General features: G+C 42.4%; 1 protein-coding gene across 3 annotated transcripts in view; it reads left to right on the plus strand.

Annotated features, from left to right (window-relative positions):
• Positions 1–17,671, plus strand: part of ARAP2 (ArfGAP with RhoGAP domain, ankyrin repeat and PH domain 2) — a 1,740,202-nt gene that overhangs the window by 1,380,011 nt on the left and 342,520 nt on the right. For all 3 annotated transcript variants that reach the window (XM_069631830.1, XM_069631832.1, XM_069631831.1), the window contains one exon: positions 2,752–2,899. In XM_069631830.1, the coding sequence (XP_069487931.1) occupies positions 2,752–2,899 (148 nt within the window). The remainder of the gene's footprint in view (positions 1–2,751; positions 2,900–17,671) is intronic.

Raw genomic sequence — 17,671 nt, forward strand, 5'->3', positions numbered from 1 at the left:
CAGTAGGCGTTTACTCTTCTCATGCTGTACAATTCATATTATCAGTTTTGAATGTTGTATGGCCTGAAATCCGCATGTCTGACAGTTGCCTCTCCAAGCATCTGTGCATGGCTGTTACCAGTCTTCACACGGAGCATAGGTAGGTTGGACTTGGGAACTGCATACGTTATTTAAAGATGTTTCATTTTGTTGTATAGCACAGATGGGTATTTTAGATTAGTATGGATTATGTTACTTCATATATACACACACACAGCATTTGGGCTTTTGTTATCATGCAAGGAACTGTGGAGGTTTGTAAATAGGTCAACTATCAGGTGCTCTCCAAGGTCATGGGAATTCAACTTGGTGAACCACTGGACTTCCAGGGTTAGGACTGTATGACACTCAGGAGCCAAATAAACTCAGATACTTTAAATCATTCCCATATTATCAAACTATTAGGATCCTTATCTATACAGATCACCCTCTTGAAGGTGATGGTGAACTATATCCGTGTCACAGCTTCAGAACTTGTTATTATTGGACTGATCTTCATTTTCTCGCTTTCTACCCCGCCTTATCGCTTCCCTCTTGTTTTCCTCATGTTTTCATCTATACATGTTCAACTCTTGGCACAGGCACCTGTTATCTGGCTTGGCAAAACCTGTTTGCTCCTTTGTTACAGGCAGTATTTCTTACTAGGCTGGTGAAACCCAGTGGTTGAAGTGGGCGGGAGCGGTTGGGAGCAGTGCGCCTCCACTTTTTCAAATTAAGTTTTTCTGTTCCTATGCTTTTATTTAAAAAAAAAAACGTTCCGGAATCGTTTCGTTTTTAAAATAAATGTGTAGGAAGAAGTGTAAACTTGCTCTTTCAGTAGCCTGAACTGACCGTTCCCTTAAAGGGCAGGTGCTTGAGTTTGTGGGTTTCTATTGTGCGTGGTAGGGGGTGTGGTGATGGGGTTTGTGGGGAGTGGGGGCAGGCCAGTAGGGAGCATAGTTCCACTACTTCTTTTCGTAGACTTCGACCACTGGTGAAACCTTCCACATCACCAGGGCCCGCTTGACCATCTCTCACGTCCATCATGCAACCACACACTAACCATATTTAGCACCAGGCAATCCCCTCGTCTAGATGCTGCCATCACAGGTAATTCTTGACTTCTTGATTGTAAAACTGGCTACACATTTCTTAAACTTTCTCTCATGCTTACCAAAAACTAGAGAATGTTAAGAAATGCATTCCATCTGACACAACCTTTATCCCTTCTCACAGACTCCTGTGTTATTTCCTCCACTAAGTGCTTTCTCCACTTGCGAATCTGCCATTTCTATCACCTCCTCCCCCTCCATTCCTTCTTTTATATCCACAGAACAACGTCTGATGGCAGCTTAGCAGGGTCAAAATGTGCCACTTCTCTGACAGGTTCAGGTGCCATACGATCACTACGGTGGTGATGGGTGTAGTATAAATGCTTAATAAAATACCATAAGTAGAATGCATGATAAATCTTCCACTCGAAATGTGGATATATTCCAACATTTCTTAGCAGGAACTGAAGTATTTAATATGTTAAAAGAATCAGCTCGGAAACATGCTAACGCACATGCCTCAAACTGCACATCAATAGGTCTCGACATACCCTTAGTTGATGAAAAGCTGCAACTTCTGGCATGATGCATGGATTAGTTATCAGCACACACAAAGGATGATGTCACACGGGGCATTTCATATTAAGTATAATACATGAAAGGACTTGTAGGAAGGAGTGTGTGAGGCTAGGAAACATAATCAATTCATATCAGAAACATGTGTATTATTAACATCACATCATAAAAAAGGTACCACATGTTTATTTGAATATTTCATCGTAACCATGCTACTGTTAAAACCTAGAAATTATTTGTCAAAACATTCAATGACCAATACGAATCCACAAAAGTGCAAACTAGTGCTGTAGCTAATACGTATATAGGTGATACGTGCTGTAATGAATGGTATGTCAAGAATGAACACATTCACATACCTAAAGTATTTAGCGTGTTTAATCTTCTCTACTTATCACAACAAAGTGCAAAATTGTCTTAATAAGATCAATACCTAAATAGAATCAGGCCATGATTTTATTAAACAATGTTACTTGAAATTAGTTGCTTTCGTAAGACAGATAGGCATGTTTTCTAGGTTTCTAGTGTTTACCAAAAATGGTTTCTCTCTTATCTTCAACTAGACATATGGATATTATAATGTATATTATAATGTTTAATGTTTATATGTTGAGTGCTGCTATGATTCTTAGATCATGTTGGCAATATATAAGCTTCAGGGCATGCATGTTGCTGTTTAATCATCTAATACTGCAGTCAGCATGAAATGAATTAATAGTGTTTCAGTGTGTGAGATGTTGTGTCAAATATTCGAAACGTGTGCACACATTTCTGAAAGTGCTTATGCCTGAAGCATCACAACGTTTGCAAGATTAGGATTGGAGGTGCGAGTCATAAACTTTGATAGCTCAGCATTTTCTACTAGTGTGAACAGAATCCAACATGAGAACAAATTCTAAATTTGTAGTAGAAATGTTTGAAAATATTCTTGATATATGAGGGCATGAAATAATTTAAAAAAAAAACAAGTACATTTTTATGCTATTAATTATCTCAGTAACCACAAAAGGAGACTGAAAATGATTCTGATAATTGCGGGTAACAAGTACTCCAAAACATGTCAGCGATAGCAATAGGCCTTAATTGGTGTGTTTACGTTTCACAGAGTATGGAAATGTTCTGAAATTAATTTCCTGGACACACACAATTTAGCCCTGGCATTTTCTGCCTGCATGTTTCAAACCGAAGGGCAACACGGCGAAGAAGTCAGTGTTATTGAGGATCTAATTAACAATTACGTGCAACTTTTTCAAGTAAGTAATTTCACGCATGGTGCTGGGCAGCGGTTTGTTCTTATTTCTTTTAAGAAATTGTCTGCTTCTTTTACAGAATGATTTTCTTACTTCCAAATAAACACTCATGATTTGTCCTAGATTGAAGGAAAATATAGTTTCCCAGACGACATGACCTTATTGCACGGTTATAATGTATTGCTTACTCTTCTGTTTCTTCCAAAGTATCACTGAAGTGCAGCACTATTTTTAAAACGTATATCACTGAATTTCAATGTGAAGGTGTTTTTGTCACAGATAACGGGCATGCACGCTTGTTGCTTGACTCTTGGATGTGATGCTATTAACATTGCGGTCAGAAGTAGGCATTAAATACTAATTATATGCTCACACTACATGCTTCATGTTTTATGCTTATAGTCCTATCCATTGGGCTTCACCAGCTGGTAATTGCCTTTAAATCCTTGCTTCGTAGTTAGTTGGGGTCATTAACGTGCCAGTATAGCCTACATATGCATGATGAAAGGATGTTAGCAATGGTGATAACACTAGGCCGAAGTGGAAGGTGTACACATTAAAAATGCAGGGCATCTGAGGCATGCAGACAGAAAAATAATGTATGGCCAACTTGGATATGGCTCCCAACAGGATCTAAGGGTCCTTCGGAGAATTCAGATTAAGAATTGGTGTAGTCTAGAAAATTCCGACTGCATTGTGGTAGGATGTGGCTCTAGCAATCTTCCATTGTTTTTACACAGAATGTTCAACTTGAATCACATATCACCCCAGTCTAAACTGAACATTGTCTTGAAATTAATTGTCTCCCTTCCTGTGCACTGTTTTTCTCTTATTTAGGCTTTTTTTAGCTTTGCATTACAACTGCTTGGTTAGGGCTTTTTATGTTATTTATGTTGTACATGTATATGTCTTTTTTTGTTTGTATGTACCATCATGCCTGAGGGTCCATTGTGCGCGATATAAATAAATAAACAAATACAAATGTTAGTTCCTTGGAAAATATCAGAGCCCTATGTGTATTAGCGTAAGGGTGGTGGCTGGAGCTAGACAGACATAGAAGCAAGGCTCAAGAAACAGCAAAGGTGACACGCACCTGCAGGAGGGAGCAGAAGCAAATTGGAATGAGCAGGGTACAGAGCCGACACCAAGGGGAGATGTGTAGAGCCAGACTAAAAGGCTCATAATGCATGACAATGCCATCTGCTAATGTTTGCATTCAAACCCTCTTGGATTTAAAACATCAATTGCTGTCCACTTTTCTTGGTATGACAACATATAATGCTCCTTTACTGCTAGGAATGCCACATTAGTATCCCACACTAAGTAATTTTCTCATAAGTGTACTGACATCTTGCCTGGAACTGTGTGCCCCACCCTATACTCAAACGACATAGTATGTGGGACATTAATCTTCAGTTTGTTGCACCTCGTATACTCCGACAGATCTGCAAGTTGTCTTTGCACACCAATCGGAGTAAAATCCAACAAAACGAGATTGTCTGCATACAAACGGTTATTAGTCCTGCTGGCAGCTAATAAAGGCAGGAAGCAATGTGTGTCTTTAAAACCATCTGAAATGTCAGAAATGAAAGATTAAAAAGGGATGGGGCTAGCACAGAGCTTTGTTTAAGGCCGCGGGAACGTTGGGTCATACTTGACAACCTACCTGTAGTGTTTGGTCTTACCTTCACAGATGTATTAGTATGCAAAGCAATAATCATGTTTAAAAGATCATTCAGGCATCCACAGTTAGAAAGCTCCTGCAAATGGTTTACCATGCAACACTGTGGAAAACCATCGGAAAATACGTTAAATTAGATACATACATGCTTAGACTGTACCCTAGCCTCACATTTCAAAATACTCAGAACAAACCCATTTGAATTAGTCCCAGTTGCTTTTATGGAGCCTTTTGGGTGGGTGTCGAGTTTCCAAGCCTGAGGCAAAGATATATGAAGGCTCGTCCGGTAGAGCGATCAGGCGGTAATTAACTGGGTTATTCGACCGTCCCTTTTATAGATACGGAACAGGATTGAGGTCAGACATGAAACCAGTAGCTTGTTTCCCATCAAAATCGCCCTAAAGATTTTTTGCAATAAATTAGCCCAAAAGGTTGGATTCCATTATAGCACCATAACAGACAACTCATCTAGTCCAGGCTTCCTAGAATTACAACTACAGGTAATAAGACCAATCCAGTCTTCCTGAGCTATATTCAAGCACCAGGGCTCGTAATAAAATAGTCTTCCTAGGGAAACATCTTCACGCAAACCCCCATATATCTCACTGTTATGTGCCACCCATGTATATTCACAAATATGATCATTACCCTAAGCATTCTTTGAGAATCCTTCAATTACTGGATGTGCCTGTAGTTTCGAAGACAGTTTCTATAAACTAACTTAAGACGTCTGCCCTCAATTACATCCATTACATGAAAAGAACTGATACAGTCTTCGTAAAACCTTTTTTTATTTTATTGTATCACAGTATTTTAAACATATTTATGAACTACCAAGGCTTTCCTACGAGGCTACATTTGGTCAAAAACAGCATTCAGCAGTACCGTACATGACACATCGTTTAATAGGGCATACAAGTCTTTATCACCAAATAGTCTCACCAGGATATTGCCGCTAAAGTCCTTATATTGTAATCTTTCCAAACCAGACAGTTTCCCCCAAAATTTACGTGGAGGACCAGTGGCTAGCCCATACTATCCAAATCAAATTAAGAAAGAGGTGATCACTCATAGTGGTGGGCTTCATATTAAAGGATGTAACAGATGAAATATCCATTGGGGGACAAAAAAGTAGTCTAGTACATTTCTCTGAGAATCTCTTTCCCAGGTATGATGTGTATGATCATCTCCTAACACATTACAATTAATAATGCTTACCTCTCATGCATCCATCAGAGACAAGAATGCCGCTCCTCTTTTGTCAACAGCAGAATTCGCCCGACACTCATGATTACTAGTCGTCCAGTGAATGCATAAGGCATTCAAATCACCATAGATGACAGTAGAATTAGAATTCCTGTTAGTTAGCCAACAAAGCCTAATCTCTTCAGTGGCATCAAAGAATTCTTCTTGAATTATTTTTGCAGAATTCCAGTAAAGATTCAGTAAGAGGGTGTGGCTGAGTTCCGGCTAGACCAATGGGTCCCAAAAATACAAAAAAATTAGCAGGCGCCCCTCTCTCGAAAGAACACGGCATGATAACCTGTTCAGTGGTTTGGAACCACTTTTAGAGTTTGCAACCAACTGCATTTTGCTCACTGTACCTTTCACAGATGGGAAATATCCATTTTCATATCAGTCTTTGTCCCGCCCACATGGGCAGTCCAGCACCAAAATGATATGGCATTCCCTTCTGAACAAGAGTACCAACAGCAACCCCATACACGTCTTTCGGCCTTGTTGGGCCTCATCAGTGAGATGGAGCTGTGGCTCTCTGAGCACAGTGAGCAGGGAGTCCACGTCTGGTTGCCCCAGGTAACTTAGGGTTACCAACCCCAAGTTCCTTCCAAAAATACAAAAAAGGAAGCAGGCACCCATATCTCAAAAGAAGACGGCATGATAACCTGTTCAGTGGTTTGTTCCCATTCTAACTCAACAGCCTGCATAAACGCATTCAGTTGAGTGTAAAGAGAGGGAACAATGGAAAAATCAGTTCTTATTCTGCAAAGAAAACTAGAAGCTGGGTCGCCCTTTTCCCCCTTGTATGCAGGGTTTAACTTAGGAGTGTACCCATCTAATGTTGGGTATTCCAGGCGCCACGTTTCCTGAAGGCAAAATACATCAGCCCCTAAAAAGTCTACGCTAACGTCCTGGAATAAATGGGCAGATCCCCTGGTATTCCTAGATATTACTTTAAAATCACTGCCACAGGAATCTTGAGATTGCCACTCCTCAAAGTGTGTCCTTTGCGCCAAAGAGTCTGCCAAACCAACTCCAATCCAAATGATCTCTTGCATTACTCAAGCCAACATATGAACTAAATACTTCCCTAAACCTATCATTACCCAAAACACATTTAATTTGAAAGGCTGGCTGGGTAGGTACTTATGGGCCCTCCTTTCTGCCAGAATTAACAGGATTATGGGTAGGAGGAAGCTGTTTTAATTTAAAAAGCCAAACATCATAACTCCACGTTCTAATATAGTCGGAGGCTTCAATAATTTGGTTTAAGACCATATGTGAATGCAAATGTAGGATGACATTAACCAATCGTTGGTCATTTCAGAACTAAACCTGGGTTATATCTCCCTTACTAACGCGTGAGAGCAGACACACTCCTCAGTAAGCTAAGGACATTTGCTCTGCTAAGGACTTTAGTCTCCTGGTCCAGTATGATTTTTTCCAGCAGTATTTGGTTAAGAGACTGCCTAACATTATACTGACCCCCTCTACCGGCTAATTAAACCGAAGCACGGGCAGTACCGATCATGCGTCTCCTCTTCTCCAAAGTATGGAAGATAGGAGCCACAGGCCCACACCCAGGCTGTGCTGGATCACAGGACTAAGACAATTCACATGGAGTTGTTACTTCTCCACGTCTTCCTGAATAATCTTTAAGGTGGCTGTCCTCACCCATATCCCATATGTAATGAAAACACTGGTCTAACTTCAATGGCCTAGGGATCAATAGCAGTTGGGGCACTAAGACACGGTATCAGCTGGCTAACATGAGGAAAAATGCAGCCCACTCCTACTGCTCTCTTCCGGTCTGAACCCAGACTCTCTGCTACCTCCCTTAAGGTTGCTAGTGTTGCCGTCTCATTCATACCAAAATCAGGGAAGGTAGTCCCATTTATTTGATTCTGTCCACTTTCACCCACCATTTCATTTATATGGGCAGAACTATGATGGGACAATAAAGTAGCCCCAGAGTCGGGGGAGCGAGCCTGGGGAAGCAATAAGCACGTGAGCCCATAGAGTTTTTATTTCTTACCATCTTTTTATTTTTTGATTTTGTATTCTCTTCCATATCATTTCTTTTCTTGTTTATTCGCTGTTGTACAATTGGGAACTCTTCCCTTGCCTCACTCCCACAAGCTCCCCGCTCCACAATTACATCTGTGACCACTCCCTCTTCTTCATCCCCCCTCTGTCAGAAGGTCCTCTGCCACCTGCAATACACTTTCACTTAGAGGGTGGTAATAGGGGGTTGGGGGGGAACGTCACCTAATCAATAAAAAAACTTCCATCAATAAATGGTAGAGAACAGAGAATACGTGTGTCCTCAACGTTTATGTCAGCCACTTCAGAGCAAGAAGTAATGTCATTATTTGTACAATTAGAATTCACAGGCTGAGTTATTGATGGTGCCATTCTCAAACCGGGTGCACCACCTCCTTAGCACACCCTGCACAACACCTATAAGACTGGCAGGCATTATCTTCCCCTTTGATGTAGCTCTCAATGTATGTGAATCTGTCGTTTATCTTATTGAAGGCAAGCACTTGTTCAAAAAGGGACCCACCTATCATTTTGTGAGCATCAATCAGGGCTTTAAGGGCCAGGTTTGAACTTACGTGCAGGCCGGAAATTAGAGTTACCATAGGTTCAACCGGATGGCAAAGCCTTACTCTTTTATTGATAGTGAACCCACCCTAGCTAAAACTGGAGCGACATCACCAAACTGTAGGACAGAAGGGAGAAAAGAGCTCAGGTTTCCTGTCAAATGCAGCCTGAGACTAGTTCTTGCTACAGAGTCATGTGTGTCACCTTTTTTAGATACTGTAGGAATGGTTACTGATGGCCCACATTAGAAGAATGTATAAGTGGGGGGAGGGCTGCTTCTAAGGAGCTCACCAAGCTCCTTATTCGTGGTGCAGGAATAGGTAGTAGAGGCCCTAAACTTGGTGCCCCCACAGATGCCACCTCCATGTACACAGATCCTTTGTGGCACAGACCGGACCATAGTCCATCCGTCGGCTATAGGCCCGATAATGGAGCCACACTGAGAGAATTTGTTAAACCAACAATTTTATCAGACAGTCTTGAAACTTTGCCACACCCTTCCTACTTGCGCAACCATATCACCATGTATTGGCAGTATTGAAAGAATTTCCAAATCAGTGAGTTCTCATAATAGGCCCTTGCTGACTGACAGCAGGGCCTGAAATGAGTCATCCAAACGGCTCTGCTTAAAAATACTGGAGCTGACAGAATGGAAGAAGCAGGGGTAATAGCACCCAAGCTTAAGTGGGAAGAAGCTAGACCGCGGTCCAACAAAGATGGACAATTGTTCACAGTCCCACAACCTAGTCCTCCAAAGATAAAAACTACTGGTTTCACTGCCATTGGGCTGGTGTCAAGCTGAACTAGTAGAGCGGGATGCGCAAGTTCAGCATTCAATGTATGGGCCTGTACAACCTCCAAAGGGCTCAAGGGTAGGAGAAAAGGGATAGAGGCATGAAAGCACGCAATTTTACACAAAGGCAGAATAGGGGGTGCAGACAAGGCAGCGTGCCAGTTTGCCTTGTCAAAACAAGCACTGGTTGCAGAATTAGTAGTCAAAAAAGAAGGGCAAAGTTAAAAGGGCTTAAGCTTCCCCATATACTTGAAGTTTGACTCCTGGAACATCACTTTGTTTCCAGTTGTGGTACACAGATGTGATACTTTCAGACATAAACTGCACCACCCACGTTTGGTTTGGTTCCAAATTCTGAACTTTTATGGTTTTAAAACACCAATCTCCCGAAGGAGAGCCCCTGTTGATGACACGTGTTTTAGCTCCTCAAGAGCCTTTTTCAAATCAGGGCATATCACATATTCACATGTGTATTAGTAGCAATTCTATATTGTTTTAGATCTTGGTTCCTGTCTTGGGTTTGAATCCCACCTAAAAAGTCTTGAGTGTGGTCTCTGTGCATCGGCTTCGGGGTTCACAACCTAATACAACATAGAATTGCTACAAATTGGATACATGTGAATATGTGATATGCCCTGATTTGAAAAAGGCTCTTGAAGAGCTGAAACACGTGTCATCAACAAGGACTCTCCTTCGGGAGATGGAGATTTAAAACCATACAAATTCAGAATATGAAACCAAACCAAACGTGTGTGGCACAGTTTATGTCTAAAAGTAACAAATCTATGCTTAAACCTCAGAGGTGGGGTAGTGGTTCCTCCAATAACACTATTCACACACATGTGACACCCCCGGAACACTACCTGCATAACTGAGGCCTCCACATCTGCCATTACAGCGGCCTCATCCACCATATCCTGAGCAGGGGGCATCATAGCAGCCTTACCTTGGAGGCTGCTCCCTCTCCTTAAATCATAGATATAGGACAGCATCCCTCGGTCAGGCTGGGCTCCGCCTCACACCTTAAAAAGTTACCAGACAGGCTGTGGTATGTGATGGCGTAGCAACCAGGCTTCTTTTCCAAGCTTCTACTTCACGAGTTGCCAGAAAATACGAAATACACAGAAGCAGTAAAGGAGCATGCCTCACTCGCCAAACTGCAGGACTGTATCTCACACTGGGTGGGATGACAAACCTGCGGATATTGGAAGGCGCTGGGGGGTTGAATAGTCCCAGAATGTAGCAGTTACGCTTAGGTATTGATTCATGGTCAGATCCGAGTCGTATTGGTGCTTGTAACTTTTTTGCTTTATTATTTCTTATGCAATTCCACAAGTCAATTTTAGAATCATCATAGCGGGGTATAACGCCAGTTGTTGTACACTGGTGAGTGCAAGCAGCCGGTGCGCGTTTCTACCTAAGTGTTTTTCAGGGCCAATAAAGTGCTATGGTGTGCTCTGATGAGGCGCTGATTGCTGGTCCTCCCGTGTCCAGGTGCCAGTGGGGCTGATTAGCCTGATCTGAAGCCGTGATTGGTGGAGGGGAGCGACAAACCTGTTTCACGGGTAGTGAGTGTATCTCACACTGCCTTACACTTCCAGTCTTTTAAATGAAGCAGGAATCGAAAAGTGTCCGACAGTGAAGAGATCAGTGGCTGGGCTGGCGACTCCCGTAGGACCCACAGAAACACAAAACACTCTGCCACACTCTGCCTCACTGGGCTTGGATAGGGGATATGTAAAGATAATTCCCACTATCTACCCAGGAGGAGCACATATAAATATATAAACAGAAACGTTATATAAATGTCATCAATAAAATACAATATTTTACAAAAACGAATATACATAAATTTATTAATATATTACAAGGCACGTATTTTATTTTTGTTTTCTGAACTCTCAATATGTCACCTCTCTAGAGTTGAGTTTGCATTTGCTGTCGTTAATGTTGGCATCTTCTGTACGGTTCAACCATCCATCTTGTGAACTTCACAGCCCATCTCTTATGCAGGATCACCTCCAATGAAAAAATAATCGTAATAATTCTTATGCTCTTTGCAAGCCTACACCCTCTCATTGATAAACTTGAAACCATAACAGGAGAAAGCATTCTGGAAATTATGTTTGCAACACATGTTATAGCAACAGCCCATAATTATAGGGAACGCTATCATCAGGGCAATGTTTCTATACTGACCATCTTAAAAAGGCCATCTATAAAATGTGTTCATAGCTGCTTCCTGCATATAGCTCACTCAGCCTACTTGCCAATCCATTCATGTAAAACACCCTTACAGAATCATATGTCTGCCACTGCACCAATGTTCCTTGCTCCAGGTTCGAAACAGACATAAATTAAAACTATATTTTTCATACGTCAAGGTATAAAACACAAGTGAGTTCATAACCTACATTTCCCATTTAGGGACACATGCCTCGTTATAACGCTTCTTCGTTCACTTACACAAAGCTTTTAAAGTATCTACCTATAGTTCCAACTTGGCCTGTTCAATTTCACCCCAATCCTACAGGAGCTGGATTCTTTTCCTCAAGATCCAAAGACTGGACACACGTACTCAACGCAGCCAGTGTTTTACATTATTATTATTAGTTTTATTATTATTACTATTATTATTATTACTATTCTTCTTCTTAATTTACATCAATTGAAGATAATGGCCTGGCACACCTCAACTTGTTTGATTTAGATCCATCCCTGATGCTGTTGAATCATCCGCACAAGCAAGCTCAACACACCATATAGGGATTCTTTCTGGCACAATATACATACTGTCTGCCCCAGCCTCAGCCCCTGACCATCACCATGCAGATCCTTGGCAAAATATATGTGTGACTTTGAAATATTCTAGACCACGGTCCTCTCTTCCTCACACAATCATACTGGTAACTGGTAACTTCCCTTCCCTTTATGCATTAGACCCACTACAAATCTTAGCTCCACAACTCCACACATTCTTTATTTGGTCTTTTGTAATGCACTACATTGCAAAAGTACAGGGCACAAAGAAGGAGGCCTGTCAGAAGACAGTTTTTGGGACCCCCATATAACTTTGGCCCCCCCTTGACAAAACCTCACCAAACTTGCCATGAGGTGAGGATTCGTCCAGGGGGAGCGAAGTTATAAGCAGCCCAAAAAGTGCTCTTCCTATGGGTTCAGCAACTTAACCATAACTACAAGGCCGCTACCGCAGGCCATGTAGTATACATGTAATATACATGTATATATATTACATGGCCACGGTAGCGGACATGTAGTTATGGTTAAGTTGCTGTTTCCATAGGAAGAGCACTTTTTGGGCGGCTTATAACTTCGCTCTCCCTGGACGGATCCTCACCAAACTTTGCATAAAAAGTATATGGGTCACTCTGAAGTTTGGTGAGGATTCGTCCAGGGGGGGCAAAGTTATAGGGGGGGTCCCAAAACTTTTTTTTTTCTCATGGACTGAATGGGACCGCTGGACGGATTTACACCACATTTGCGACAGGAGCGGGGGCTTGGTCCTGAAAGCGTGCTTTTGCAAATTTGGTGTAAATCCGTCCAGTAGTTTTTTATAAAATGACCAAAACGTAAGGCAAACAAATTAGTGATATCTGTGTTCGCTTCGCAAACTGACTTCCCTATTCGCTCCGCGGACAGCACCCCGATTGGCCCATGGCCTTGCGTCATGTCCGTGGACATGCAACGTGTTCGCTGATTGGACGGCGAGGGGCGAGGGGCGTGGAGCGCGTCAGATTTTCTGTGGCGCCCGCCATCTTGTATTCGCCATCGATCGCGTACAGCGCGGTGAAACGTGAATAAAAAATTGTATTTAGTGCCATGTGTTGGTGTGTAAGAGTGTTTGGGGAGGGTGGAGGAGTATGAGATAGGTTCAATGTTTTGTTTTTTTATGTGCTAGACATTTTTGTTGCGTTCGATTTGTCCGCGGAGAACACAGCTGTTCTGACATTTTGTAAATAAACTAAATGGTGGGGTGTTTAGAGGATGGAGTATGTGTCATTTTTGTTCGCAAGGAAGGTAAAAATGAGCTATGAACACTCGCGGTGTACTTAATTGTTCGTAAATACACAAACTGGTAATGTCCTCAGGACGCTGTCCGTATTGTAATCTGTCTAGTTGAATGTGTTCTAAGAACACTCGCGGTAACCCGAAATGGTTGCAATTACACAAAATGGGGGTGTTCTGAGAACTTTGTTTGTATTGTTCGTTGTCAGGGTGAAAGTGTTTTAAGACCACTCCTTTTGTCCGCTAATAGTACAATTTCCTATGGGCGTCAACCGACTTTTTGTCCATTAAAGAAACGATAAATCCGGCTGGTGTGCGCCGACATTATGTGATAATCCTATGACTGGCGCTATTAATAATAAATAATAATAATAATTTGGCATTTACATAGCGCTACAAACCCTCAGGTATCTGAGCGCTGCTTATTATTACCCACGGTGTGTGGTGCTCATTTATCGACCTCGGAAGGATGAAAGGCTGAGTTTGGCCCTGCGGGATTCAAACCTGCGTTGGCAGGCTCTGCACGGATGTCAAAGCGAGCGCTCTACTCGCTGTGCCACTTGACCTGGCTGACTTGCTTTTGCGACACTAAATCATATCTCCCGCCCCTAAGCCTGATATTATCAAAGCATTCATATTCCCCGCCTCTCTCCGTGACGTTACAGGGTGCGTCATCAAACGCACCCAGTCCTCTGCAGTCCTAAGTGACTTTACACAGAACCCGGAAGACAACACATATTATGTCACAACACAGCGCGCCACAATTCGGAATATGAAACAGTGATTTAAAAGCAAACAGCAAGATTGAGAATTTTGTAAAGTACATTTATTTGACATCAAATGTTTAGAGAATATTCAGCAATTTGCATTTGTCTTTGTTGTTGATCCGCAAAAGTTCATGTTGAGGTACGCGATGTTCCTTTGCGGTACAGAGGGTGTTAGATCAGCTTACAACTCAGTGCGCCACAATTCGGAATATGATAATGTGGTTTAAAAGTAAACAGCAGGATTGTACATTTGGTAAAGTACATTTATTTCACATGAAATGTTTAGTGAATATTCAGCGATTTGCTATTGTCTCTGCTGTCGATCAGCAAAAGTTTATTTTGAGCCACGCGTTGTTCCTTTGCGGTAGATAGGCTGTTGGTTTATGATAAAAGCAGTAAATGGTCGCTCTGATAATCGGAAGGTTGCTCCAACAACCAGCCATTAGACCACCCTATTGGTTGGTATGCTGTTTGTAGCCGCTAGTACTGCGTAAGGGCATATTGGTCTTTGGCGATTGTCCCATAAAATGGTGAGGGTCATGAAGTTGCATATTTGGACCTGCACCTGGCAGTTGAAGACCCCATCCGCTGGAGTCTGTAAATCGTGACATAGGCAAAAAGGGGCCACATACCTGTTTTAAAAAACATAAATTAGTCTCACCAGCCGATCTTCATTAAAAATCATCATTTTATTTATTAGGGCATGAAACTATTTGCTATCGAAGATAGTGCAACGGAGTATGTTAATAATAAAATAATAATATTTTCCCATTCATATAGCGCTAAGAACCGTGAGGTATCTAAGCGGTGCTTATCATTAACCACGGTGTGTGGTGCTCATTTATCGACCACGGAAGGATGAAAGGCTGAGTTTGGCCTTGCCGGGATTCGAACTTGCGTTAGCAAGGTGTGCACGATGTCAAAGCGATGTCATCAATGACATTTGTGATGTCATCTTTGATGTCCTGGGTGTTAGTGTTAGCAGTGCACGGTGGCGCGAGTTATGGTTGCTTATGTTACCATAACTGCTGAATTTCAGGGGTTTTTCGGTTTTACTTTGAACCATAACGTCCCTTTAACAAAGTTTTTTCACTGAATTTCATAGGTCTTTAGTAGCGCAACTTAACCATAACGTCCCTTAAACAAAGTTTTTTTACTGAATTTCATAGGTTTTTAGTAGCGCAACTTAACCATAACGTCCCTTTAACAAAGTTTTTTTACTGAATATATATATATACCATCAGATTATGCTCCAACATGGACAGGATCCAAAAGGTCACTCTGGGGAAGTTTCTCTCCGAGATACTGTGGTCAAGGTGTGGAATCCCATTGATCTTTAAGCTATATATTTGCCCGGTACTTAACATACTGAGGAGGCATGGTTTGAGATTTCATTTCTACACCGACGATACCCAAATTTACATTGAAATAGAAAATATTGAAGATGCATTTGAGAAGATGAATCAATGCATGGAGGAAATCTAGAGATGGATGGCAGGTAACCAGCTGCAGTTGAATGCAACAAAAACAACCGAGTTAATATTGTTTAGACCAGAAGGCAAAATGACTTTGGAAAGACAAATCCCCCCCCCCCACTGATATTAGGTGACGAACTTCAGTATTTGAAGAAAGTCAAAAACCGTGGGTGAAGCCCAGGTGGGTGCCAAGGTGAGTGCATTAATCACTGTGCATGCTGAGGAATGTGCTCCCATTTGTTCCAAAGGAAGATCATGCAGTAGGGATAGGGGCAATGACCAACTCGCATCTGGACTATTGTAATTGCCCGCTGGTGGGGATTCAAGCAAACCAGATTACTAGATTACAGCGGGCCCAGAATGCAGCTATCAGGCTGATTGGTCATCCAGGGAAGAGGGACCATCTTTCAGCCTTATGCAAATCTCTACATGGTTTTTGGTCGAAGACCATATTAAATTCAAGGTGGCCTGTTTGATGTACAGATGCATCAATGGATTTGCACCGGAGTACTTTACTACCAGAATGTGCAGTTATCATCCAGAAAGAGACTTACGGTCAGGAAATATATTGTTGGTGTGCATACCTCGGACTAAATGGGTATCCAGGGGGGACAGGAGGTTTGTTGTGTTTGGCCCTAAATTGTGGAATCAGGTACCAGTGGAAATTCGAGCATGCCATACCATGGAAGTGTTCAGGAGGAGGTTAAAAACATTCTCATTCGAATAAGCTAGCCAAGCCATAGATCACATGCCACATGTATACACTCTATGCCGGATGGATAGTTATCATCTGCGCCCGAATGCAGATAAATCTGCTTGGTGCGTGTAATCAATGTTCAAAATCTAAATCTAAATCAAATGTTTTATGCTGTGGTGGTTGTGGCCGGCTACTATACTCTTGGGTGTATGGCCACAGGCCATAAGTACAAGTAGTGTAATGGTATGTGTAGAGAAGTGCACAGGGCTTCAGGCAGCTGGTTTATTGCACCCAAGAGTCTGCCAGATGGTTGCAAGTACTGCAATAGTATGTGTAAACAAGTGGACAGGGCCTCAGGCGGCTGGTTTATGTGTGTGGGTTGTGGCCAGTGCGCATATTGTTTGGTGTATGGCTGTATTATGCTGTGGTGATTGTGGCCAGCTACTAGACTCCATGAACCCACAAGTCTGCCCACTGGCTGCAAGTAGTGTAATAGAATGTGTACAGAAGTGGATAGGGTGTGTGGCAGCTGGTGTATTGGACTGTCCTGAGGGTTGGGGCCATTGGGCTGATTCCTGGGTGCATGATTGTGCTATGCTGTGGTAATTGTGGCCAGCACCACCATGCACCCAAGAGTCTGCCCACTGGCTGCAAGAGTCTGCCAAATGGCTGCATATAGTGCAAGGGTATGTGTACAGAATTGGACAGGGTGTGTGCCAGCAGGCCTATTGGAATGTCCTGAGGGTTGTGGCCACTGGGCAGATTCTTGGGTGCATGGCTGTATTATGCTGTGGTAATTGTGGCCAGCTACTAGTGTCTTGGGTTCATGGCTAGAGGCCATGCACACAAGAGTCTGCCCACTGGCTTCAAGTAGTGTAATAGTATGTGTACCAAAGTGGATAGGGTGTGTGGCAGGTGTCTTATTGGACTGCCCCAACATTCTTGGGTGTATGAGAGTCTGTGAAGTCAGTGCAAGTAGTGTAATAGTATGTGAATGGGTAGGTCCTCAGGCGAGCAGCTTACCTGGTGACTGCAGGCAGGCTTGATTAGGCTAGGGGAGTGGAATGTAGATGATATGAGGATGTTTGTATAGGCTGGATTATGCTGTGGTAGTTGTGGCAAGCTGCTGGACTCTTGGGTGCATCACTGGCTGAAGTACTGTAATAGTATGTGTACAGAAGTGCACAGGGCCTATGGTGGCTTAAGGTAGGGGAGTGGAATATAGATGATATGATGGTGTGTGTATAGGCTGTATTATGCTGTGGTGATTGTGGCCAGTTATTATTATTATTATTATTATTATTATTATTATTATTATTATTATTATTATTATTATTATTATTACTAAACTCCATGCACCCACACGTTTTCCACTAGCTGCAAGTAATGTAATAGTATGTGTACAGAAGAGGACAGGGTGTGTGGCAGCTGGTGCATTGGACTGGCCTGAGGGTTGGGGCCATTGGGCTGATTCCTGGGTGCATGACTGT

The sequence above is a fragment of the Ambystoma mexicanum genome, chromosome 6q, assembly GCF_040938575.1.
Source record: "Ambystoma mexicanum isolate Mex_15411 chromosome 6q, UKY_AmexF1_1, whole genome shotgun sequence".
In the NCBI taxonomy this organism is placed as follows: Eukaryota; Metazoa; Chordata; class Amphibia; order Caudata; family Ambystomatidae; genus Ambystoma; species Ambystoma mexicanum.